We start from the raw sequence: 24,047 nt of genomic DNA on the forward strand, positions 1-24,047 counted from the left end.
GCCCTGACAGGGGATTGAACTCGCAACCTTGGCGTATTGGTATAATGCTCTAACCAACTAAGCTACCCAGCCAGCCAGGGGAAACATCTTCTTTTTTTTTTTTTTTTTTTCTGTATAGAGTATATCCACTTGTATTTCTTTCTTTCTTTTTTTACTTATTGTATTTCTTCTTTTGTGAATTGCTGCTTGTTCATTTCTTTGACTCATTTTTCTGTTGGGAGACTATTGATTCATTTCTATAATAACTTCGGTAAGATTTTCACTTAGCATATAATTCACCCTTTTAAAGTTCATTCATGTTGTAGAATGTATGAACACTTTTTTATTGTCAAATGATATTCTATTGTATGGACATACCACACTTTATTTATTCAGTTAATGGACATTTGGGTTGTTTCCACCTTTCAACAATCTATAAAAGCCTAGGCAACCATTTGACCAGTAGCTTTGATGTGCACTGACCACCAGGGGACAAATGCTCCGACCAGTAGGTTAGCTTGCTGCTGGGGTCCAGCTGATCAGGATTGGGCGAGAGACGGGCCGGACATGCCCTGGAGCCCTCCTGCAGTCCCTCCCCGATCATGCACCGGTGGGGGTCCCTCGGCCTGGCCTGTGCCCTCTTGCAATCCGGAACCCCTCGGGGGATGTCGGAGAGCTGGTTTCAGCCCGATCCCTGCAAGCCAGGCCGAGGGACCCCCACTAGTGCATAAATCCGTGCACTGGGCCTCTAGTTATGAATAATGCTGCTATGAACATTTGTCTACAAGCTTTTGTGTGTCATACTTTCATTGTTGATTACTTTTTAAAGAGTCTTTTGTATATCAGGACTAGTAGCTCTTATTTATCATTTGGTTGTAGATATTTCCCCCCAGTTTGTATTTGCATTTGGGGCATTGAGAAAATAAGGGTAATAGGAATGAAACAGAACATTGATATTTCTGGCCAATCTTTCATACCCCTAAGACTTTAGTTTGTGGACCCTCCCTTCCCCACTACGGCCCTCCTAATCGGCCTTGGGACCGGCCTGCAGAACCTGCAGAGCAGTCATGGCGTTGCAAGTGCTGGCTCTGTCTCTGTGTGTCTGTCTCTGTGTCCATCTCTCTGTGCCTCTGCGTCTGCTTCTCTCAGGCTGCCTGCCTTAGGACCAGGAAGGAACCAGGCAGCACCTGGGGCGGTTTCTAAGTTTCTCTTGAAGCTAAGCTTGTACTTCAGAGTGGCTGGCTGAAAAACCGCCAAGGATGCAAAAGGTCCCTGCGAAAGCCCCTCCGGCTGGTGGAGGGGATTTGAGGGCCAGGAGGTCGGCAGCACTGCTTCTTGGAGGCAAGCTGGGGCTCAGGCCTCCTAATCCCAGGGCTGCTGGCCAAAGCTGTCTTCTAGAGCAGCACTCAGGCCTGGGCTCAGGAGCCCAAAAGTTTTTATTTTATGTATTTATTTAAAACTAGAGGCCTGGTGCATGAATTCGTGCACAGGTGGGGTCTGGCCGGTCTGCCCCGATTGGGGGGGTGTGATTCAGCCAGGCCAGTCATGGGGAGGGGAAGCGGGAGGTTGGCCAGCTGGCCCCACTCCCAATCCGGGTGTACTGGCTAATTGGGGGTGGGGCTGGCTGGGGTGGGGGGGTGGGGGGAGGGGCCCTGGGTGGTTGGTGGGCCGGCCCCGCCGCCTGGTCAAATGCCTGGTCAAACAACTCCTGGTTCAGGGGACAATTTACATATTACCCTTTTATTATATAGGATATTTTTCTTGATTTCAGAGAGGAAGGGAGAGGGACAGAGAGATAGAAACATCAATGATGAGAGAATCATTAATTGGCTGCCTCCTGCACATGCCCTACTGGGGATCGAACCTGGCATGTGCCCCTGACCGGAATCGAACCTGAGACCCTTTAGTCCACCGAGGCTCTATCCACTGAGGCAGACCAGCCAGGGCGAGCCTGACAGTTTTTAAAAACCAGTGGAAACTGAGACATGTATTCTTGACCATGCTTTATCCGGGGCCTAATGGAAGCTTTTGAGATCCCCCAAAACATTCCTCTAAAATATCCTCTTGCTCATTTTGTCTTTCCCAGTCAAGTTTTATAAAATATTGGCCCACTGATGTGGCTCAGTGGATTGAGAGTCATCCCATGGACCAAGAGGTCCCGGGTTCGATTCTTGGTCAGGGCACATACCCAGGTTGCGGGCTCAATCCCCAGTAGGGGGTGTGTAGGAGGCAGCCAATCGATGTGCCTCTTTCATCAATGTGTCTCTTTCACCAATGTTTCTATCTCCCTCTCCCTTCCTCTATAAGAATCAATAAAAACATATTTTTTAAAAAAGTTTTACAAAATATTAACTTTAGTTTAGTTCTTTTTGGAATAGTAAATATATAACCTGATGTTGGCTTATGTAGTTTACATATATTCTTATATATTCATAGTTGATGTTCATGTCCAACATAGTTCATGTTCCTACTTGGAAATCTTAAGGTTTTCAATATAGGGAAAGTTTTAAATGAAAAAATAATCTGCTAAATGCTAGATGAATATCTCATTTTTATTGTTGTTCACACAGTATCTATTATACTTAAAGGGCATGCATTTGTAACCTAGCAGTCTTGTTAATTAAATCATTTACTCAACAGTTATTAGATCTTAACACTAGAAGGGCCCCTCGCAGTCACTAATCCTCATGAGGAAACACGCGGAGAAGTCACGGGAAAAGCATGTGCTGCACTGAGTCAGAATGCAGCCCCCTCCAGACAGCTGGCCTCCGCGGACCTTTTCATCTGGCTTGGCTCACGCAATAGCTAACTCTTCCTTCGTTCTCATGGCTCCTTCAGAAGCGCTGTGTTCTGGGTAGGAAGAAGGTGGCTCTTGCCGTCGAGTATGAGCACCTACCTCTGCCTTGCACTCGCACAGCTGTGGTTGAGTGGAGTAAGCATTGCAGTTTGCAGGGCCTTTCCTGGCCTTTTTTCAGGTAGAAAGCTTTTCTGTGATGGGTGCTTGGGTGATTGGTGAGATTTTTGCATCTATTTTCAGAAGATAGGGCGAGGATTAGAGCATTCTGTTCCCCTTTCTTCACCAACTTACCCATATTGCTGGCACGGGTTAATATGTAATAGTAATGGTGAAGGCCCAGCCCCGTTTTACAGAAAGGACATTGAGGTGCTGAGATTTAAGTACTTGTGCCCAAAGTACTTCACCAGCTTGGCTCCATTCCCAGGCAGGAGTTTTAACTGGGCCCGGGGAGCCAGTGAACTCCCTGAAGTCGCCTGCGGAGCTGCTGGGTGGCCCCCCGGGCGGTGTTCAGCTTCGCCCCAGGGCTGAGGTTCTCTGCAGAGGGCTACCAGCTGCTCTTCCAGGGGATTTTCAGTTTTGTCCCCTTAAGGAATTTTTGCTCATAAAGTTTTCCCGAGTGACACATTCTTTTTGGAAATTACCATAATTTTCCATTTCCCTTGTGAGTTTTTCTTTCCTGTTGAGAAGTGCTTAGTCACCAAGTCTTGTGGAAAATGTCTTAAAGGTTTTATGGTAAATAGAAACAAAGGTGTTCTGACTTTGTGGACATTTTCTTCCTTTTTTTTCTGTTTTAATTTTTTAGTAGATAATATTACAAATGGTAAAACAAAAAATACAGAAAGGAGCCGGCCGCTGTGGCTCAGTGGATTGAGGGTCATCCTATGCATCAGGAAGAAGGTCTCTGATTCGATTCCTGGGCAGGGCACGTGCCCAGGTTGCGGGGTCCATCCCCAGTAGGATGTGTGCAGAAGGCAGCCAATCGATGTTTCTCTCTCATTGATGTTTCTGTCTTTCCCTCTCCCTTCCTCTCTCTTCCCTCCAAAAATGAATAAAAAAACATATATATATATTAAAATACACATATATATTGACATACATATGCATACACACACACACAGAAAGGATATACAGTGAAAAGTATAAGTTCTTTCCCCCTTCCCCTCTCCCAAAGGAGTCCCCTAACCAGTGTCTTGTACATTCCTCCAGAGACATGTGAGTAAGAGGAATTCCCCGCCTGGGTTTATGGTTTTTTCTTTTCTTTTTTTTTTGTTGTTTATGGTTTTGGACAAACAACATAGTCCAGCTTCCCTAGGGAGGGTCAGGTGCTGAGTGTTAAGGGACTTTGGGCCACTCTGAGAAGAGGTACTTGGAACTTTCAGAGGATGTTACAATATTTAGTGGGAGGGCCACTTGCACAGGCTGCGCAGAAAGATCCATGTGTATTGGATTCTGGGCACCAGCTCACCCTCCCAGGGCCAGCAAGGGGTGACAGTGTCCCCTTTTTCACACCCCGAGGGTCCAGTGCTGTGGGACCTCCTAACATTTGTCTGCTTCTGAGCTCCCCCTTTCAGTCTGTTCGAGTAACCTTCAGAAATGTGCGCCTAACCATGGCCTGCTGAGGATGAACGTTGAGTCCTGGGGTGGCGGGCTGGGCCCCGCCTGGCCCCTCTGCATTGCTCATCAGAGGGGAGTGAGTCTCGGCCTTTCTCCCTGGCCTTATTCCCAGTGGAGCTGCCAGTCCCACAGGGCACCTGCACCAGGCAGTGCTCTGCACTTGACTTTGAAGTACATGTTCGCTACACTACCCCTCAGCCCACCGCATACAAAGGTTAGATCCCCAGATCCGTTCGTGTTTACCTCGAGTGGGCAGTGCTTCCTGGGCTTTGTGCCGGAAGTCCACAGTGGCAGAGGCCTGGCCGCAGACGTGCGGAGCCTGGTGGGAACCGGTCCGTGTGCTTTTTGTCACGTTGGACCAGGCTGGGGCTCCTCCGGTCTCCACCGACTGACTGCCCGAGGCTCTGACCTGCTGCCTGGAGAGGCGCCGTGCGCTTCGCTGGTGAAGGGGGCTCACTTGGGGTAACCGGCTTTGTCCTGTTCTCATTACTCCATATTTCCCCTTTCTGTTCAACCGGGTATCGGTTAGTGACTTGTGTTAGAGAACTAATATCTAATTCCATTTTTGCCAGTATTTGTGCAATGCTTCCTGTTATTTATCTTCTTAATCCGCACAGTCATTGTTTATACGGTGGTTTCCCTGTTTAATGGGTGAGCAGTCTAAATCTCAGAGAAGCTTGCATGAGGCCACCCCAGTAAGGTGGGAGCCAGGGTTCAAATCACGTTCTTTGAATCTGAGTCCATTGGTCTTGCCTCTTCTTTACCCCGTATTCGCTCCTGTGGAGACCCCATCCCATCTGTGGCCTTGATCCCCAGTTCTGCTGCAGGCATCTCAGCTGGAATAGGCCAAAGCTTCCCCCCACTAATCTGCCCCGCCGTCATTCCTCACCTCCCTAAACATAAATGGCACCACCTCTCGGCCTGTTTTTCAGACAAGAGATGTTGGTGTCATCCTGGACTCCTTGCTTTTGCCCACAGCCCACACTTTGATCACCGGTGATGGCCGGCAGAATACTCCCGCGTCTGCCGCCCTTCCCACGCCCGCCGTGGTGGAGGCACCTCCATCTCTCGCTTCTCTGCTGGTGCCCCCGGGTCCACTCCCGCCCCCCCCCCCCAATCTCTCCTGCTCTGCTCTCAGCTCCCCTAGGGCGTCCCAGTGCACTTAGGAGAAACCCCAACGCCTAGCTTACCTCTGAGACCCTAGCGATGTCAGAATCGCCGCTGCCAGCTCGGCCACCCTCACGCTCCACTCGTGTCCTCCCCTAGAGGCGCGCTGGCCCCTTGGCCACGTCACGCTGGCTCTGGGCCTTTGCACGTGCTCTTCCGTGTGTCTGTCCTGATCCCGGGGCTTAGGGCGGCATGGGTCACTCTAGCACTTCATTCAGGTCAGGTCTCTCTTACATGTCACCTCAGATAGGTCTTCTTTGAGCCTTCTCCTAAATAGTTCTTCCTACATTTTGTTTATTTATTTTTCCATTACAGTTTACTTTCAATGCTGTTTTGTATTGGTTTCAGGTGTCTTTTCCCGAATAGCAGCTAGCCTCTGCCTCTCTGTCTCCCCGCTTACTTTAGTTTTCTTCACAGCACTTACTACCTGACATCGAGGATTACGTTGATTTATTACATGTCTTCTCCACCAGGCTCAGAGCTCTAATTCAGTACCTGAGACAGCACACAATGAGCACTCACTAATGTTTGTGAAGTTCATTAGCCTCTTCTCCGCCTGCTTCCTGATTTATGGGCAGGGGACCCCAGAGGGGAATGCAGTAATTAGGGTAATTAGGAGTCGTCTGCAGCTGCATCACCACAGGTTTCTGTGTATTAGGGGAGATTTCTCATTCATGTACAGAGTTGTTTCTCAAGTAAATATAGATGCTATTGTGATTGATAGAATGAAGTTCATTTTCCATAGTGGTCTTTGTCTATTATTTTCTCAGTTAATAAGCACCAAAAGTACAATTATTTTGTAAGGGTCCACAGAATATTTTGACCTTGAGTTAATCATATTCAATAAGGCCAGGAATCATCACTCTGTACCAGGCTTGTTCCCCAACTTGATTTGTGACCGTATGAGAGCAAGGTCCTGGAGCAGGTGCCTTGAGCAGCGGTAAGGAAGAAGGAACGAGTAGACCCACAGGCAATGAGTCTATTAAGCTTGGCAGGACTTAATACTAGGTGTACCAGTTAATAATGCGGATTTTTTCAATAGATGGAGCTACACAATATGTTGATATATATGCGATTTGATATGTATGCGATTTTGTTGTATTGACAGCAAGCTTCAAAACTTCATATGTCAAATTTTCTGAAGGTGTTAACATCACAGATATTTTTACGCTTAAAAATGTCAAATTTCGTGCCAAAAAAAGAGCATTTGCGGGAAGTTTTAATTCATTACTTTATTTTGAAGAAAAAGTTATCATATACTTCAGGAAGCTTATGGTGAACATGCTCCATCTCAAAATACTTGTGAACGCTGGTTTAAACGCTTTAAAAGTGACAATTTCGATGTGAAAGACAAAAAACGTCCAGATCACCCGAAAAAGTTTGAAGACCAACAATTACAAGCATTATTGGATGAAGATGCATGTCAAACTCACAAACAACTTGCAGAAAGATTAAACGTTGCTCAGCAAACAATTTCCGATCGTTTACAAGCAGTGGGAAAGATTTTAAAGGACAGAAAATGGGTGCCACATCAACTGAATGAAAGACAAATGGAAAACCAAAAAGTCATCAGTAAAACATTGTTTCAGCGGCATGAAAGAAAGTCTTTTTTGCATCGAATTGTGACTGGCGATTAAAAGTGGATTTATTTTGAGAATCCCAAATGCACAAAATCATGGGTTGATCCAGGTCAACCATCAACATCGACTGCAAGACCAAATTGCTTCGGAAAGAAGACAATGCTCTGTGTTTGGTGGGATCAGGAAGGTGTGGTGTATCATGAGTTTCTAAAACCAGGTGAAACCGTTAATACTGATCACTACCGACAGCAAATAATCAATTTGAACCACGCTTTGATCGTGAAAGGACCAGAATGTGCCAGAAAACACGGCAAAGTAATTTTGCTTCATGATGACGCACCATCACACACTTCAAAACCAGATAAAGACACGTTAAAAGATCTTACCTGGGAAGTATTAACCCACCCGCTGTATTCACCAGACCTTGCTCCTTCGGATTACCACTTGTTCCCATCGATGGCACACACACTTTCTGAGCAGCACTTCAAAATGTACAAAGAAGTGGAAAATTGGGACTCTGGTTTGCTTCAAAACAAGAAAAGTTCTATTGGGACGGTATCCACAAATTACCTGAAGGATGGGGGAAATGTGTAGCTAGCGATGGACATTACTTTGAATAGAGCACTTTTGATGTTTCTCTTGAAATCATCTTGTTTCCTTTGATTACATAATCCGCGTTATTAACCGGTACACCTAGTAGACTCCTACCGTGTAATTTCAGGCTGTGTCCGTTTGCCGCCACCGCTCAGAAGTATTGAGATGGGGTTTGGGAGGGTGTCGGGAGAATGATCAGACACCACACAAGTCCCACATGTTCTGATTTTGTCTTTTTGGTAGCAAGGCCCTTAATTTACCCTGTGTCACACTTCAAGAGCTCACAGAGCAAGTCTTGGCATAATGGATTCTAAACTGGCCTGTTGCGCGGGGATGAGGACAGCGCCTTCCTCAGGGCCGCCAGCCTTCCCATTCGGCCACCTTCCTAGAGCAGTGGGGTTCATGGGGTCCGGGGCAGGGATGCCCTCTCCCTCTTCAGAAGTGCAGTGAAAGTGGTATAATTTGAAAAGCAAATTCAGTATCACAATTTAACTTTATATTTAGATATTCTTTTTTAAAAATCTTTTTAGAGGAAGGAAGAGGGTGAGATAGAAACATCAATGATGAGAGAGAATCATCAATCGGCTGTCTCCTGTACCCCCCTCCCCCACTGGGGATGGAGCCCACAACCCAGGCATGTGCCCTGACCAGGAATCGAACCTTGATCTCCTGGGTCATAGGTTGATGCTCAACCACTGAGCCACACCAGTTGGGCTACATATTCTTTTTAGATTAAAAAAAATAAAAATAATAATTTTTTTATCACACAAACTTCAGTAAAGAAAATACTACCGATCTTGGCTGGTAAGATTATATAGGTGGTAGCCGTGACTTTCAGTGTGGGGGCTACTGTCCAGTAGAAGATGAAGTCAGAGGCCCTGGCTGGGTGCTCAATTGGTTAGAGCATCGTCCTCATATGCCAAGGTTATGGGTTCGATCCCCAGTCAGGGCACATACAAAAATCAGTCAATGAATGCATAGATATGTGGAACAACAACTCGATGTTTCTCTCTCAAATAATAAGTAAAAATAAAAAACAGATGAAGCCAGAATTTGGGGCTGTTGGGAAGGGCCGAGTCAGGTTTGTATGTTTATCTAAAGGGGAAATGGATTTTAAAAGTTTGAGAAACACAAGCTTAATAGAAGAACTATGTTTTCTGGGTGAGGAAGAAAGTGCTGGGAGGGCTGGTCTTGTTGATATTTGCCTCTTGCCACATAGCACTGAAAGGGGTGGGGTAGGTAGGTTTCTGTCTGCAAGGCTGGCCTGCTCTGAACTTCCACTTCCTTGGCCTGAGTTCAGGTGTGCTGAGCTATGCAAGAGTCACCTGTATTTCTAGAAAATCAGGAACTCTGAGCAGTGGAAGCCAAATTGTGTTCCATCTCACCTGCTTCGGGTTACACAAGACCCCTGGACAGGCAGTGGCTGTGTCATGTCCAGGCCCGTAGCGGGCGCAGCATGTTCTGGGGGCCAGGGAGTGTTGTTTGTCATGCCCAGTGTCTCCTTGTGGTAGACACAGTCATTCTGCCTTGGAAAATGCCTGCAGTTGAGTGCGTGCTAATAACCTGATAATAATAACTATTTCATGTTTGACAAGTGCCCATTTGACTCTGAGATGGAGCAGGTCTCTGTGGGCCCACTTAGAGCTCTGGGCAGACGCTTCAGCCCTAACCAGGGGGCACCCTTGGGGTTTAACAGGACAGTTATTCAATATAAAGTGCTTCCCTGGCAGAGAAAATCGCTCTGATTGATTCTCGCTCGGTGCCCCTCCCTTCACTCTCTCCCTCTCAGAATGTTGGTTGGGCTCTGGGGTTTTTCCAGACTGCATTTAGAAGGAATAATGGGTTATGATTACAACTTCTTAACAAGGTCAAGTCACCAAATAGTTACTGAGTGCATCCGAGGTGCCCAGCATAAAAGGATATTTAGAAACTGTCTGATACGATCTTTGGCCTAAAAAAACCCACACTAATCTGCATCTCTGTTTCCTGGTAACAGTAGTGTGTTGAGTGCTTACCACGTGCCAGGCACTGTGTGGGCCCTTTACATACGGTGTCTAATTTAATCCTGTTCCGGATGAGGCAAGTAGTCCCATTGGCCCCATTTTGCCAGAGGACAAACTTTTTTTAGGTTTTTTGAGTGCTTTTTCTTAGGTTTTCATAAGAGTTTATTTGAGCTAAACTAACGACATATGCTCAAGATCAAGGTCTCAAATACTCCCCGAGAGGAGAAGCTTTGCTGGAGCTCACCTGCTAGCATGGCAGGTGGCAGAACCTGGATTCAGGTCCCCCCTGGGCTGACCTCTGAGGTTCTGTTGCCCCCACGGTACTGATCGGCCTCTCGAATCCCTACCTTGGAAGCAGCAGTGCAAACTTGGTGCCCAGAGTAGCCATGTTCTTAGTTTTTAGGTGATCGGGCTGTGCCACGCATGCCTGGCACCATGTTGCTTGGCATATTGAAGAGACTCCGTCAATGCCATTTCATTGTTTATTGTTACTGGAGGGACTTGGGGTTTGGGTTTTGTTGAATTGAGCAGAGTGGCTTTTATGACCCAAGGAGAAGCCTTTCTTTTGTCAGCAGTGTGTTTATGGATGTTTGGGAACTGAAGAACAAATGAGGTGGCCGGCCCCTCTCCCCCAAACCCCACTCCTCTTGAGCCTGTGTGGCTTGTTTACCTCCACTGAAGCCTGTGGCCCGGGCCTCACCAGCCTGGCAAGAGTGGCGGTGAGCATGTTGGAAACAACCTGTCTGCGTGGATTGAGTGTGGCACCTGTACTCACTTTTTCTTACTAAAAACTGGAGGCCCAGTGCACGAAAATCGTGCACGGGGTGGGGGGGTTGTCCCTCAGCCCAGCCTGCACCCTCTCCAATCTGGGACAGCCCTCTCACAATCCGGGACTGCTGGCTCCTAACAACTCGCCTGCCTGCCTGCCTGATTGCCCCCTAACCACTCTCCTGCCGGCCTGATTGACACCTTAACTGCTCCCCTGCTGGCATGATTGACACCTAACTGCTCCCCTGCCTGCCCGATCACCCCCAACTGCCCTCCCCTGCAGGCCTGGTCGCTCCCAACTGCCCTCCCCTGCAGGCTTGGTCGCTCACAACTGCCCTCCCCCACTGGCCATCTTGTGACAATGTGGGGGCAGCCATCTTGTGATGTGAGGGCGTGAGGGTCAATTTTCATATTACCTCTTTATTATATAGGATTTAGCCAAATTTTGGGAAATGGCTCAGTGGTTGAATGTCGACCTATGAACCAGGAGGTCACAGGGCACATGCCTGGGTTGCAGGCTCGATCCCCAATGTGGGGTGTGCAGGAGGCAGCTGATCAATGATTCTCTGTCATCATTGATGTTTCTAATCTCTTTCTCCTTCTCCCTTCCTCTCTGAAATCAATAAAAATATATTTTAAAAAATGAGCAAAGGAGCCCTAACCGGTTTGGCTCAGTGGATAGAGCGTCGGCCTGCAGACTCAAGGGTCCCAGGTTCGATTCCGGTCAAGGGCATGTACCTTGGTTGCAGGCACATACCCAGTAGGGGGTGTGCAGAAGGCAGCTGAATCGATGTTTCTCTCTCATCCATGTTTCTAACTCTCTATCCCTTTCCCTTCCTCTCTAAAAAATCAATAAAATATATTTTTTTCTAAAAATGAGCAAAGGATATAAATACACATTTTGGGAAGTGTTCCCCTACAAAAGTATATGAAATGTATACATTTAGTTTAAATAATCGATCTAGGTATATCCAAGTAAAGAAATAGAACATTCCCAGTATTCTGATTGCCCTTCCTCCCATCCAGAGAGAACCATTATCCCGAATTTTTTGTTCCTTGTACCTTTCTCTGTCTAGTTTACCATTTGTGCCAGTTCTCTCTTGCTATAAGCAGGCCATCTCCAAGCTTCGGGGCTTAAACCATCAGCAGTTTATTATTTTTCCCATTTTTGTGGGCTGACTGGGCAGTTGACTCTGTGTGATGTTGAGGTCATTCCTGTGACAGCATTCACCTGGTAGCTGGGCTGGAAGGTCCAAGAAAGCATGTCACCCCGGAGCCTGGGCGCTGTCCGCAGTGGCACTGCGGTGCTGCGTCACGTGGCCTCTGCAGTCAGGGTCTCCTCCGGGGCCCTCCGCATGTCCCCTCTCTCCACCAGGAGGGCCTAGACACCCCTGAAGCAGGGCAGCTGGGTTCCAAGGGAACAAAGCATAATCTTCCAGATCGTACGGGCCAGTCACTGCGCCTGGTCGATCAGAGTTGTTACAGGGACACGCAGTTCCCATTGGAAGCCCATAGCAGCTGCCGTCAGCACCGACAGGAGGGGAGGCTCTGTTGGCTGCCTGCCTTGGAGGCTGGTACCCACGCCATCCATGTCCAGATTGCTTAGTTGTGCCTGTTTGAACCACACTGCAGGGGGCCCAGGTCCCTCACTTCTTCTTTCCCAAAGGAATCTCTTGTGAGGCGGGCCCAGGCCATGTGTCCAGCCAGGCTGAGGGCCATCAGGAGAGCAGTCCAGCTCTGACACTGCGGTCTGGCCCATTAATCCAGGGCAGCAGCCGAGCGCCTGGCGCTGTCACGGGGAAGGTGCCGGTTGCAGCCAGGAGTCTGTTGGAAGGTCAGGCCTGTCTCTTGTGCCAGTTTGGCGCTTTAATTTTTGGCATGTGGCACGAGGACTTGGGGTTCAGTGGGCTGTGCGGTCTTGTTCCGTTTCTTTCTGTAGTTCTGAGTTTTTAGGGTCTCACTTAAAGTCGAAGTAACTTTAAGGCTCCCGTTTATCATCCTTTAGGCAAGATGAAGTAAGGAGGGAGGGACCCCTCACTTATGCTTGGGTGATGGGCTGGTGGGAACAGCACTTTGGTCAGGAGAAGCTGATCTCATGACAGGGTTTCAAGTCTCCCAGACAGTGTGCAGGCAGACCAGGCAGTTCGCACCTCCCTGCCTGAGGCACCGCATGTCCCACTGGGTAGCCCAGGCGGGTGCATCATTTTCCTGGACCCCTCCTCTAAGCTTGGCCGGAACCTGGTGGATTCCTGTGGCTGTGAAGGAGGAAACAGGAGACAGTTGGAGTCTCCTTTGCAGTGGCCATTCCCAAGCATTTCACATAGGTTGGGAGGGGGGCAGTGCCTAATTCTAGCTCAGCCCTCTGAGAGAGGACCAAGCCAGCTGGCCCCTCCCCTGCTCAGCACAGCATCCTGGGGGGAGAGGGGCAGTCTGAGCTTTGTAGCCCGCGGCCAGCTGGTGCAGTGAGAGCTAGAAGGCAGCCTGGGGCCTCTGAGCTCCACCTGCCCCTGCCTGGGCGCAGTCATCGAATCCACAGCGACACTGGCAGCATTGCTGTGGGGGACACCATTTAGAGCTTGGCAAACCCCTGCGGCTGCACTCACACTCCCTGGGGCTGATCACAGGATTGGGCTCCTGAGCATATGTTTAAGTGCAGTTTAGCTATTTACAGGCTCCGCCTTTTTCTTTTTCCCCCTCTCCTTCCCCTTTGCTTCTCCCTCCTTCCCTTTATCCTCTCCCCGTTTTCTGTCTTAGATTTGTCAGAACAGATGCTCTTAGGAGTATTTCTCTGTTGGAACAGCTTTGCAGGCTGCCTCAGGAATTCAGGGGCTCTGGTTTTCTCCAACGACACCCACACTTGGGGAGCGGCCAGTTGTGGGCAGGCATCTCGCTTCGGAAGAGGGTGGTTGGCATTGGGTGGCGAACATTACTCATGGCACACAGCTGCTCTCCTCTGTGTGGGGGCGGGTGGGGAACTAGAGGTGCTGGGCCACCATCCACGCCGTCCCAGGGACCTTCACCTTCCTGCAAGGCCTCTGAAAATGAGAGCACCCCTCCCTCCCCCACCCCCACCCCCGCCGCTCAATATGTCCAGCCCCAGAGGAGCTGGGCTTTGCCGCCCTTCCCTGGAAGCTCTGGAGTAGGGGGCAGCATCAAGGCTTGTCGCAGGCAAGGCCAACCAGTCCCCTGACCTGTGGGCCGGCAGGCCCCTTCACCCTGTTGGTCAGGAGTTTTTCTCACGTTTGTCTTCCCAGCAGTCAGGTCCCTTTCCGGCTGGAGGGTTCTGTTTTCTGCAGGCTCCTGCAAGGGCCGGGAACAACTGTACTTCGAGGGGTCCAGCTGATGCTCTCTGGTCGTTTCTGAGCCTGGGAGAGACGTCCTCCCAGCTCAGTTTTTGGGTTGGCTCTTGGTGAAGGTGAGGGAGTCAGACCCACCGCCAGGAGGGAAGGGTTTGGACCTGTCTCGCAGGGGCTCATTCTGAAGCTGGTGGAGGATTTGGCCCTGTGGGCCTACTGGTTCCTCCCTTTCTGCGCTTGGGAGGTATTTCACCTGGGGCTCCCGCGGACACGGAGGGTGACTGGTGACTGGGATTCGGGCTGCCCACGCACACATGCACACGCCTGTTTGCTCGTGTGGCTTTTTCCACAGCAGAGAAGACGGCTCTGGGATGATCTGGCCCAGGCCTCTCCTTGCCACCTGCCTTTGCTCCATCGCTGCCCGGTGTGCACTCCCTTCCGATCCCAGGCCTGCCTGGGTGTTTAACCCCTGGGCTGACCATCAGTTCTTCTCCAGTCACCGCTCTGCTTTAGCTTTTCCCAGCTCAGGAACAGAGCGGCCAGAGTTCTCGCTTACAGTCCTCGGGTCACAAGTGGGAGCAGGAGTTCCTGTGTCAGTGCGGCCCGTGCTGCTGTGGCTGGTTTGGCTCAGCAGCCGGCTCTTCCGCTCGTACCTCACTTCTTGCCTCTGGGCTGGCTTCTGGCTCTTCCCTGCTTACATTTAGGCGCTCTCGTCACAGGCAGTTATGATATTACTGACAGATCCAAGAAGCTGTCCTCTGTCTGGGAGCTTGTAGGTGGAGGCCGGGACCGAAGGACAGCCCTGGGGATGTTGGAGGGAGGGAAAGAGTGTTTCCGGGTCAGCAGCAACTCTGAACTACAGCTCAGAGGCTGGCGCCCTGTGACACGGGGCCTGTTGCCAATGCCACATTCCCCCTTACTGAATGGAGCCCCACCCACCTGCCAGGTGACTTCCCTCAGCTCAGCAAACACATAGCCCCACTTGTGGAAAGTTTCCAGACATCACGGGGTGGGTGGATTTGCTGGTTAAGCCAAGGGTGAAGGGCTGGGGGTGTGGCTTTTGTTGTGGCTCATCACAGCCAAACAGCCATACATGGTCACTGCAGCTCCAGGGCTGTGGCCCGGTGACTCACCCCCAAGAGGCTGATGGAACGGGAACAGCCAGAGCTAGTGAAGGGCTGCTGAACCCTGGGGGCTGAGAGCCCCGAGTGTTACTGTCACCTGCCCAGAAACAGTCTGGGGCAGCTCTGCATAGACTAGCCTCCGAGAAGGGGTTCCAGAAGAGCCGGAAGAGAAGCCGCTGCCACTTGTCAGATTCTGGGCCTGGCCCTGTCGCTTCTCTGTAATGTGGTCCTAGGAGTGGGCATTGACTTTAGTATCAAATTGGTTCTTTCTTGAGAGGAGGACCTGCTTATTTTCCCTAGAAAATGCTAATCTTGAAATCGACTGGTGTGGTCTTGAGGGAGAGGAGAGCAAGTTTAGATACTTATTTAGTCATGGCTGGTGCGGTGCAGGCTCACTTGGCACCAGGCCATGGAATTGCTCTGAGCATTTTTACTGGAGACACTTGTGGGATTTCCAGGCATTAAGTGAGGCCTTTGACAGAGAAACTGCAGCCAGACCAGCAGCTCTTGGGGTCAGGGTCAGAGTTTATTCTCTCTCCAGGGACAGCCTGGGGAGGTTTCTGGCGGCAGAGGACTGTCCAGCTTTCTGTAGTTCCCTGAGCCCCTGAATGAATGGGAGAGACAGGGAGCGGCCCAGAGGGAGCTGGCAGAGCCCTGTGGGTGCAGCAGGGAAGGGGCCGATTCCCAAGAGCCTGGGTGATGAAGCGTCTGCCTTCCCACACGTTCACCTTGCATGACAGACAGAAAGCTTAGAGCAAAGTCGAACGGTTTTCATAGAGGCAGGTGTACCCACTTGAAACATCTGCCCTTTATGCTAAGGTTTGTAAAAAATATTAAACTGACCTTGTCTTTTTTTTGCAATGCTGACAGTGTTTTGTGTGTGTCTTTTTACTTTTTAAAAAGTCGTTACCTGGCAAGACACGAGGTGGCTATTTCTTGTTGGTTCCCTGATACTTTTTGGGTTTTGAAACTTTCCTGCCAGTAAACCCAGGAATCCAGGAACCCCGGGTCGTCTGGAGTTGTTTGCCCTTCATGGACTTGTTTAAATTCTCCGTCTCCCACATTTCTCACCTGGGAGTTTCGGGCCGTGCTGAGGCTGCTTGGCATCCTCTGTCCACACTGACATGAAGGCCCTTTGCCTCTCCCCAGCCATGGATTTCCCTCAGCACAGCCAGCACGTCTTGGAGCAGCTGAACCAGCAGCGGCAGCAGGGGCTTTTGTGTGACTGCACTTTTGTGGTGGACGGTGTTGATTTTAAGGCCCATAAAGCAGTGCTGGCCGCCTGCAGCGAGTACTTCAAGATGCTCTTCGTGGACCAGAAGGATGTGGTGCAACTGGACATCAGTAACGCAGCAGGTACCCTGTTAGGTCCAGGGGCAAGTTTGTTGAGGGCCAGAAGCTCTGGCTGACTCTGTGCCCTCCTAACACAGTCCCTGTCCTCCTGGGAGCAATACCTTCAGGGTGTGGGGTGCACCAGGCCTCCCATACAGGACCCATGAGTGTGTGGGTACCAAGTTTCTACCACATTTTGGGGGCCTGTTTAGACTGGGAGCAGGTGGTGAGGGGGAACTGGCAGGAAGGGCTCACCATGAGCTCCAGGCCGGAGTGAACACAGACAACAGGTGGGCTCTGAGTCCTGAACCCCCTATTCCAGGGCTAACCATGAGGAGGATGGCAAGGGTGGGGGCTGGGGCAGGGGATCAGGAAGGCCTTGGGATTGAAGAAGGAACTGGTCAGATTTGGTCTCCCAACTCAGCATGGCATGATGTGCTATGAGAAGGTCAGGGCAAGGTCATGTTCCCCCATTTTATAGATGCGGAAACTGAGACCCAAAGAGGTCAGGTGACTGGCCTGGAGGTCAGCGAGAGAGTTTGTGGCAGAGCGCCGATGAAAGTCATTACTATCACTTTGGTTGGATTGCCTTCTGGCGGTGAGGAGTAGCGGCTGGGTAGAGTATGTCCAGGGTGGGCATTTACACCGTCTGTCCTTCATGCAGGGCAGGTGTTCACACCTTCTATCTTCTGTGCAGAGCAGGCGTTCACACCTCCTGTCTTCTGTGCAAGGCAGGTGTTCACATCCTCTGTCCTCTGTTGAATCCTCTGTCAGGCTGGGCTTTCCCACCCTCTGTCCTCGGTGTAGGGCGAGTAGTCACACCTGTTTTCTGTGTAGGGTGGGCGTTCACACCCTCTGCCCTCTGGTTGTACCTCCATTTGGAGGCTGTTATCTGGGCTGAGACTCCCCCAGTTGCTTGCCTCTCTGCCAGCACAGGAGATGGGGAGAGGACGGCCTGTCACCTTGCTCTTTACAAATCCCTGGATCCTGCCGCCGAGTGGCACCTGCTGGTGCCAGGCCTGGAGGCGGGTCTGTGATGGCTGTCTGTGTCCTTGGCAGGCCTGGGGCAGGTACTGGAGTTTATTTACACGGCCAAGCTCAGCCTGAGCTCCGAGAATGTGGACGATGTGCTGGCCGTGGCCAGCTTCCTGCAGATGCAGGACATCATCACGGCCTGCCATGCCCTCAAGTCACTCGCCGAGCCGGCCACCAGCCCTGGGGAGAATACGGAGGCCGTGGCCATGGAAGGTAAGATTGTCGGCAGGCTTTCCTGAGCAGGTGGCTTCTGATGGGGGCTCTGCCTCTGCGTCACCTCTCTGGGTCTCAGTTTCCTCGTCTGGCCTTGCCTGTGTTGTGGGGTGCTGGTGAGGGTTAGCTGCAGTAAAGTCTGAGAAAGGCCTCTCGGAGGCGCCCTTTACCTACCATGCCCCCCCTTCCTCCAGCTTCCCTTGTGCTTTGCTGCTGAGAACTGGCGGTGGGCCTGGTTCAAGGCCGCGCACATGGCGCGCTCCTCTCCGTGCCCTTCCTCTGTTCCCCTCACTTCTCAGAAAAGCCCCGACACCTGGTTTGGGCCAGGTCCCTGGTGAGACACTTTCAGAGAACCCGCTCCTCTCCACTGACTCTGGCAGCATTGATATTTCCCCTGTGAGGTCTGTGTCCCGGCCGGTCTGTGAGCCCCCAGAAGCAGCAGCTGTGGTTGGTATGTCCAGGTCTGCTGGCAGCCAGGTGCACAGTAGGTGCCTTGTGCATAATTTGTTGAATGAAGAAACCACTACTTAGATGTACCTCCAGGGAGGATCCAGAAGAGCTGGCGAGTTCTGGGAACCCTCACCTCTCCAAGGGGTGGCACTTGATGGGAAACAGCAGGTCTATCTGGTTCCATCTCCAGGAGGGGACAGGAGAGCCAAAGAGAAGGCTGTGGCCACCACGCTGAGTGAGCTGAACCCTGCTGGAGGCAGTCCACCCAGGGGCCCAGGCAGGGAGCCCAAGGAGGAGCGAGGCGGGCAGGCAGAGAGTGCGGCCAGCGGTGAGTTGTGACGCTGAAGCCAACTGTTCCACCATCTCCCTGGGCCCCTGGACAGTGAGGGGCTTCCTCAGGAGGCTCCTGGGGCTGGGATAGAGTGGCACCCTTGAGCTCAGGTTACCCCGAAGGAACCACTGTTGATCTGGGGTGTCTGGTCCAGCCAGAGCAGAGGCCAAACAGCCTGAGCTTGGATGTGCTGGCCCTGCCCAGACCCCACCCACCCTTGAGCCACAGCTACTACAGGGGCCTGGTCCAGGGGAGCCATTTGGTCCCCTGGATAGAGTCTCAGTCCCGCCTCCCCACCCCCAGGTGCAGAGCAGACGGAGAAGGCCGATGCCCCCCGGGAGCCACCGCCAGCAGAGCCCAAGCCCGACCCCACCGGTGGCATGGCTGCTGCTGAGGCCGAGGCCGCCTTGTCGGAGAGCTCAGAGCAAGGTACCGCCACCCAGCCTGGCCTGCCTTCACTCGCACGCCTCCCTCTCATGCAGTTCCCCCAGTCCCTCTCCTCCTCCCACCCACTTCAGCTTTGGGGCGACATCTTTTCTCATTCTTGAATTTGGACATCAATCTCTTGGTTGTGTTACCTGGCTGTGCTTCCCTGGGACAGAAGCATTGCTGACACCCAGGGCCGAGCACCAAGGGGAGCCTTATACCCACACCCCACAACCCCCAGTGCTTGTTGGCTGACAATGCCCTTGCTGCCCTGCAGCCCACCAGGGTGCCCATGCCCTGAGGCTGCCTCCATCCTCCAAGCAGCCAATGTCCCGGTCAGCAGCTCCCCTGGCGCTGCCTTGGCCCGGGCTGGGACCATTTATTGGTGGTGCCCAGACGTTACCAGGCTCTGCCAGGTGCCCAGGCAGAGAGAGGGGCCTGTGGTCCAACGTCAGGTCGGCCTCCTGGCATTTGTCTAACTCTGAGGTCACGTCCCTTTGGGAGCCCCTCTGCCTCCCTGGCCCCTCAGTGCCTGCCCTCCTCATCTCAGAAATGCAGGTGGAGCCAGCCAGGAAAGGAGAAGAGGGAGAGGAGGACGCCATGCCTTCTGGGGTCAAGGAAGAAGGGCCGCAGCTGGACAAGGGGGACGCCCCCGAGGAGAGTGAGGAGTCGGCCAGCACGGACTCGGGCCAGGAGCTGGGCGCAGAGGCCCGGGGCCTGCGCCCAAGCACCTATGGCGACCGTACCGAGTCCAAGGCCTATGGCTCCATCATCCACAAATGCGAGGTGCGGCCAACAGGTGGCACCACCTGCCCTGCCCAGCCCCATCCTCCACCCAGCACCCCCCTCACACCCGATTCCCGCGCCCTGCAGGACTGTGGGAAGGAGTTCACACACACGGGGAACTTCAAGCGGCACATCCGCATCCACACAGGCGAGAAGCCCTTCTCGTGCCGGGAGTGCAGCAAGGCCTTCTCTGATCCAGCCGCCTGCAAGGCCCACGAGAAGACGCACAGGTGCAGTGCCCGGCCTGCTGCTTGTCCCCGCTGGCTCAGCCCTGGTAGGACCCCAGCGACCCCTCCTCTCCCTTCTGACCACCAGCCCGCTGAAGCCCTACGGCTGCGAGGAGTGCGGCAAGAGCTACCGGCTCATCAGCCTGCTGAACCTGCACAAGAAGCGGCACTCGGGCGAGGCGCGCTACCGCTGCGAGGACTGCGGCAAGCTCTTCACCACGTCCGGCAACCTCAAGCGGCACCAGCTGGTGCACAGCGGCGAGAAGCCCTACCAGTGCGACTACTGCGGCCGCTCCTTCTCCGACCCCACCTCCAAGATGCGCCACCTGGAGACTCACGACACTGACAAGGAGCACAAGTGCCCTCATTGTGACAAGAAGTTCAACCAGGTGTGTGGGCACCCCCTGGGGCGCCTCCACCCTGCACACTGACGGGCAGAGGGGGCCCCTGGGCTGAGGGAGCTCCCGCCTCGGGCTGGGGCCCTCGAAGACAGGCTTAGTGGGAAAAGTAGGTGCTGAGTAGAGCGTGACACTCCCCAGGACAGAGCTCTGCCGGGGAAAGTGAGAAGGCGGGTGAAGTCAGGATGGGGTTCAGACCAGAAAGAAGTGGAGTGGGCATGGCTTCCCTCTCACTGCTAGGATCTGGGACATTCCATTGGCCTTGAGCAAAGATGGAGCCATCCACCGGCTCCTGGGAGGACCCAGAATCAGTTGTTCCCTGGCGGAGGGGCTGCGGATGGGGCCAAGGCCACGTTGTGTGGGGTGGCCTTGCTGACCCCTGCCTGGCACAGGTGGGGAATCTGAAGGCCCACCTAAAGATCCACATCGCGGACGGACCCCTCAAGTGCCGAGAGTGTGGGAAGCAGTTCACCACCTCAGGTAGGGCCAGGCTGCCTGGCTGCCCCACACCCTCCCCTCCTCAGCCACCTCCTGATGCCTCATGCCAGGCCCTCTGTCCATCTCCACAGGGAACCTAAAGCGGCACCTTCGGATCCATAGCGGGGAGAAACCCTACGTGTGCAACCACTGCCAGCGGCAGTTCGCTGACCCCGGCGCTCTGCAGCGGCACGTCCGCATCCACACGGGTGGGTGAGCAAGCCCAGCGGTGGGAGCCTGGGAGCTGGGGGCTGGGGGCTGGGGGGCACACAGGAAGGAGGAGAAGTTGGCGCTAACATCTTTTGCTGCCCGTCCCCAGGCGAGAAGCCATGCCAGTGCGTGATGTGCGGCAAAGCCTTCACCCAGGCCAGCTCCCTCATCGCCCACGTGCGCCAGCACACTGGGGAGAAGCCCTACGTCTGCGAGCGCTGCGGCAAGAGGTCCTGCCCCACCCATGCCCAGGGTGCTCTGGGGTCCCCACACTTGGCAGGGTGAAGGGGTTCAGGAAACACACTAGGGCTCAGTTGCGAACTGGGCTGGCTGCTGCCCGAGCCCAGTCCAGTGGTCCCTCCAGTCTAGAAAGAGGCAGGCGGCCAGCCCAGCTCCCCTGACCAGGCTTGGGCAGTTCAGGCCAGCCCCTCCCTCTGCGGCCCTGCAGATTTGTCCAGTCCAGCCAGTTGGCCAATCACATTCGCCACCATGACAACATCCGCCCCCACAAGTGCAGCGTGTGCAGCAAGGCCTTCGTGAACGTGGGGGACCTATCCAAGCACATCATCATCCACACTGGTGAGTGTGTGCCCGCCTGCCAGGCCGGCCTGTCCCATGCCGATCTTGCTGGGGGAAGGGGTGGGTATCCCCAGATTGCAGCCTGGGTACTGGCACTTGGAACAGGTGGCTGTGAAGGAGTTCAATTCAAGTGAGGACCCCATTTTCTTAAGAGCTTCTAGAAGGTGCAGGGGCCACTGGAGGCTCCTGTGCAGCTCTGGTGGCTGCCCCCGAGCACTTCCTACTGGAAAATGCAGGGCTGCTGGGGAAGCTGGAGGCCACTGAGGTCCTCCCCCCTCCCCCAATGGCAGGAGAGAACCTTGCCTCCCCCCCCAGGAGAGAAGCCTTACCTCTGTGACAAGTGCGGTCGCGGCTTCAACCGGGTGGACAACCTTCGTTCCCATGTGAAGACTGTGCACCAGGGCAAGGCAGGCATCAAAATCCTGGAGCCAGAGGAGGGTGGTGAGGTCAGCGTAGTCACTGTGGATGACATGGTTACGCTGGCCACCGAGGCACTGGCGGCAACAGCCGTCACTCAGCTCACAGGTGCGGGCTGTGGGCAGCAGAGGGTGGTCACAAGCAGCTTGCCTCTGGGGTGGCAATGAAGGGGCAGGTGCCTCTGGCCTTAGGCCCTGCTGATTCTGCCCACAGTGGTACCAGTGGGGGCTGCAGTGACTGCTGACGAGACGGAAGTGCTTAAAGCCGAGATCAGCAAAGCTGTGAAGCAAGTGCAGGAAGAAGGTGAGTGAGAAGGGCTGACCAGGGGTGAAAGCTGGTGGAGCTCAAGGGTCCTTCGCAGCCTGACTGTGGCCCCCACCTCCCACAGACCCCAACACCCATATCCTCTATGCCTGTGACTCCTGCGGGGACAAGTTCCTGGATGCCAACAGCCTGGCCCAGCATGTGCGGATCCACACAGCACAGGCACTGGTTATGTTCCAGACGGATACGGACTTCTACCAGCAGTACGGGTCAGGCAGCACGTGGCCGGCTGGGCAGGTGTTACAGACTGGGGAACTGGTCTTCCGCCCTCGGGATGGGGCTGATGGCCAGCCTGCTCTGGCAGAGACACCCCACACAGCCCCAGAATGTCCACCGCCTGCTGAGTGAGCAGGCATCCCTCCTCCTGACTGTTTATTTAAGGATGGGTGGCCCGTTCCCTAGAGAGAATAAATTTGATTATTTTCTAATGCTGCCTACAGCTCCCTGTGGGGGTGTGGGGTGGGGAGCTGGCAGCTGCTCTACCCAAGAACCAGTCGGCACAGACCTGCTTCTTGGGAAAGCCAGGCTGTCCCTTCTGCGGAATGGGACTGGAGCCCTGGGACCTGTTTAGAAGCAAGCTGGCTGCTTTGCCCAAGTCAGGGTGCAGGGCTCCATACACCCCATCCCCTCAACCAATCTTCTCTTTGGAGGCTTCTCACCCATTCACCATGAGGACCCCAACTCTCCTCTCTGCCATGGAGCTGTTGTGACCCTGCTCCCCCTCTGCCTGGGGGTTGGGAGCTGGGCCTCTGGCCACACTGCTTACCAGGATCCAGGCAACCCAGAGAACCCAGCTCAGGGGCCATTTAGCCAGAGCAACAAGGTAGGCAGAGAGAACCAGGCCCGACAGGCCATATCCCCGTCTTGTTGTGTTTGGGGAAGCAGAAGGGCTCTACACTGATTTCACAGTAACCTTGGCCTGAGGATCATGGCCAAGCCAGTACCATCTTTTGGGAACATTTACTTGCCTTGAATCAATGGAGTCTCTCCCACCAGGTGAGGGCCTGGAGGGACAATGAGCAGCTAGGAGCTTTGATGGGGAGATGGGAGACACAGCAGGGCTTAAACTAGGAGCAGATGCAGAGGCTGGTGGGGCAGGGGAATGTGAGATGCCGTCTCTGCCCCTTTTCCGTACCATTTTCCCCCAGCAGCCGTAATCCCTTACTCAGAGATAGTAGCTTCTTGCACCAAAAGTATAGGTCTTTGGAGGAGCCCCAGGGATATTGCAAGTGAGACCACCAACGCTGCGTTCCGTGTTCCCGTCCCTGCCCAATTCTTCAGCTTGTACTTCCAGCTGCAGGGGAAGCCTGGCCCACCACCCCATCTTCCTGTCAGGAATCCGTTCCACCAGGCTGCGCCACTGCTGCTGCAGGGCTGGCCTGCACCACACCCAGGAGGAAGGGTGAAGAATCAGGACACCAAAGCTTGCTCAAGATGTCCGAGTGTGCATGGGGTTGGTTTTACCTGTAGTGCCTTCCACATTATCCAAGAACCAATCAGAGCCTTGAAGTATCCCAGGTCTTTACAGCACCACAGCATTGAGAAAAGTTCGGTCTGTGACAAAGCTCTGTTTTATACAAGATAAATGATCCTTGGGGGGGTTTAAGTGGTAGATCAGAAATAGGTCCCCTATACAGACGGAAAGAAAGCAAAAGTGGGATGAGGGCTAGCTACTCCCATAAGCCAAGGACATTTACTTGGTCCTCCTACCCAAGTGACAATTACATCCACACTTGACATGTTTTGTATTTTTTAATAAAGTTTGTAATCCAATGGACACACAAAACAAAACTGCGCTGAGAAAAACAGTTTCATAAATTAATAAGTGTTAGGAAGTTGTGGGGAGAGGTCAAGGTCACATAGGAAGAGGAAAGCCAGTCTTTTTGCAGTGTGTGTGTTTGTGTGTGTGTGTGAGAGAGA

At 53.0% G+C, this 24,047-nt stretch overlaps 1 protein-coding gene across 3 annotated transcripts in view; it reads left to right on the forward strand.

Moving 5' to 3' along the window:
* Positions 1-23,996, forward strand: part of ZBTB17 (zinc finger and BTB domain containing 17) — a 31,965-nt gene extending 7,969 nt beyond the window's left edge. Inside the window, exons 2-16 of one of the 3 annotated variants that reach the window (XM_079777534.1) lie at positions 16,072-16,278; positions 16,736-16,852; positions 17,314-17,502; positions 18,143-18,280; positions 18,587-18,712; positions 19,260-19,495; positions 19,583-19,725; positions 19,811-20,111; positions 20,513-20,600; positions 20,690-20,806; positions 20,917-21,037; positions 21,256-21,386; positions 21,702-21,911; positions 22,017-22,106; positions 22,192-23,996. In XM_079777534.1, the coding sequence (XP_079633660.1) occupies positions 16,072-16,278; positions 16,736-16,852; positions 17,314-17,502; positions 18,143-18,280; positions 18,587-18,712; positions 19,260-19,495; positions 19,583-19,725; positions 19,811-20,111; positions 20,513-20,600; positions 20,690-20,806; positions 20,917-21,037; positions 21,256-21,386; positions 21,702-21,911; positions 22,017-22,106; positions 22,192-22,475 (2,498 nt within the window). In that variant the 3' untranslated portion in view covers positions 22,476-23,996. Of the gene's footprint in view, positions 1-16,071; positions 16,279-16,735; positions 16,853-17,313; positions 17,503-18,142; positions 18,281-18,586; positions 18,713-19,259; positions 19,496-19,582; positions 19,726-19,810; positions 20,112-20,512; positions 20,601-20,689; positions 20,807-20,916; positions 21,038-21,255; positions 21,387-21,676; positions 21,912-22,016; positions 22,107-22,191 lie in introns of those variants that run through there. The other 2 variants (XM_079777535.1, XM_079777536.1) reach the window with 2 other exon arrangements.
* The last annotated feature ends 51 nt before the right edge of the window (positions 23,997-24,047 follow it).

This window comes from Cnephaeus nilssonii (genome assembly GCF_951640355.1).
Source record: "Cnephaeus nilssonii genome assembly, chromosome: 7".
Taxonomy (NCBI): Eukaryota; Metazoa; Chordata; class Mammalia; order Chiroptera; family Vespertilionidae; genus Cnephaeus; species Cnephaeus nilssonii.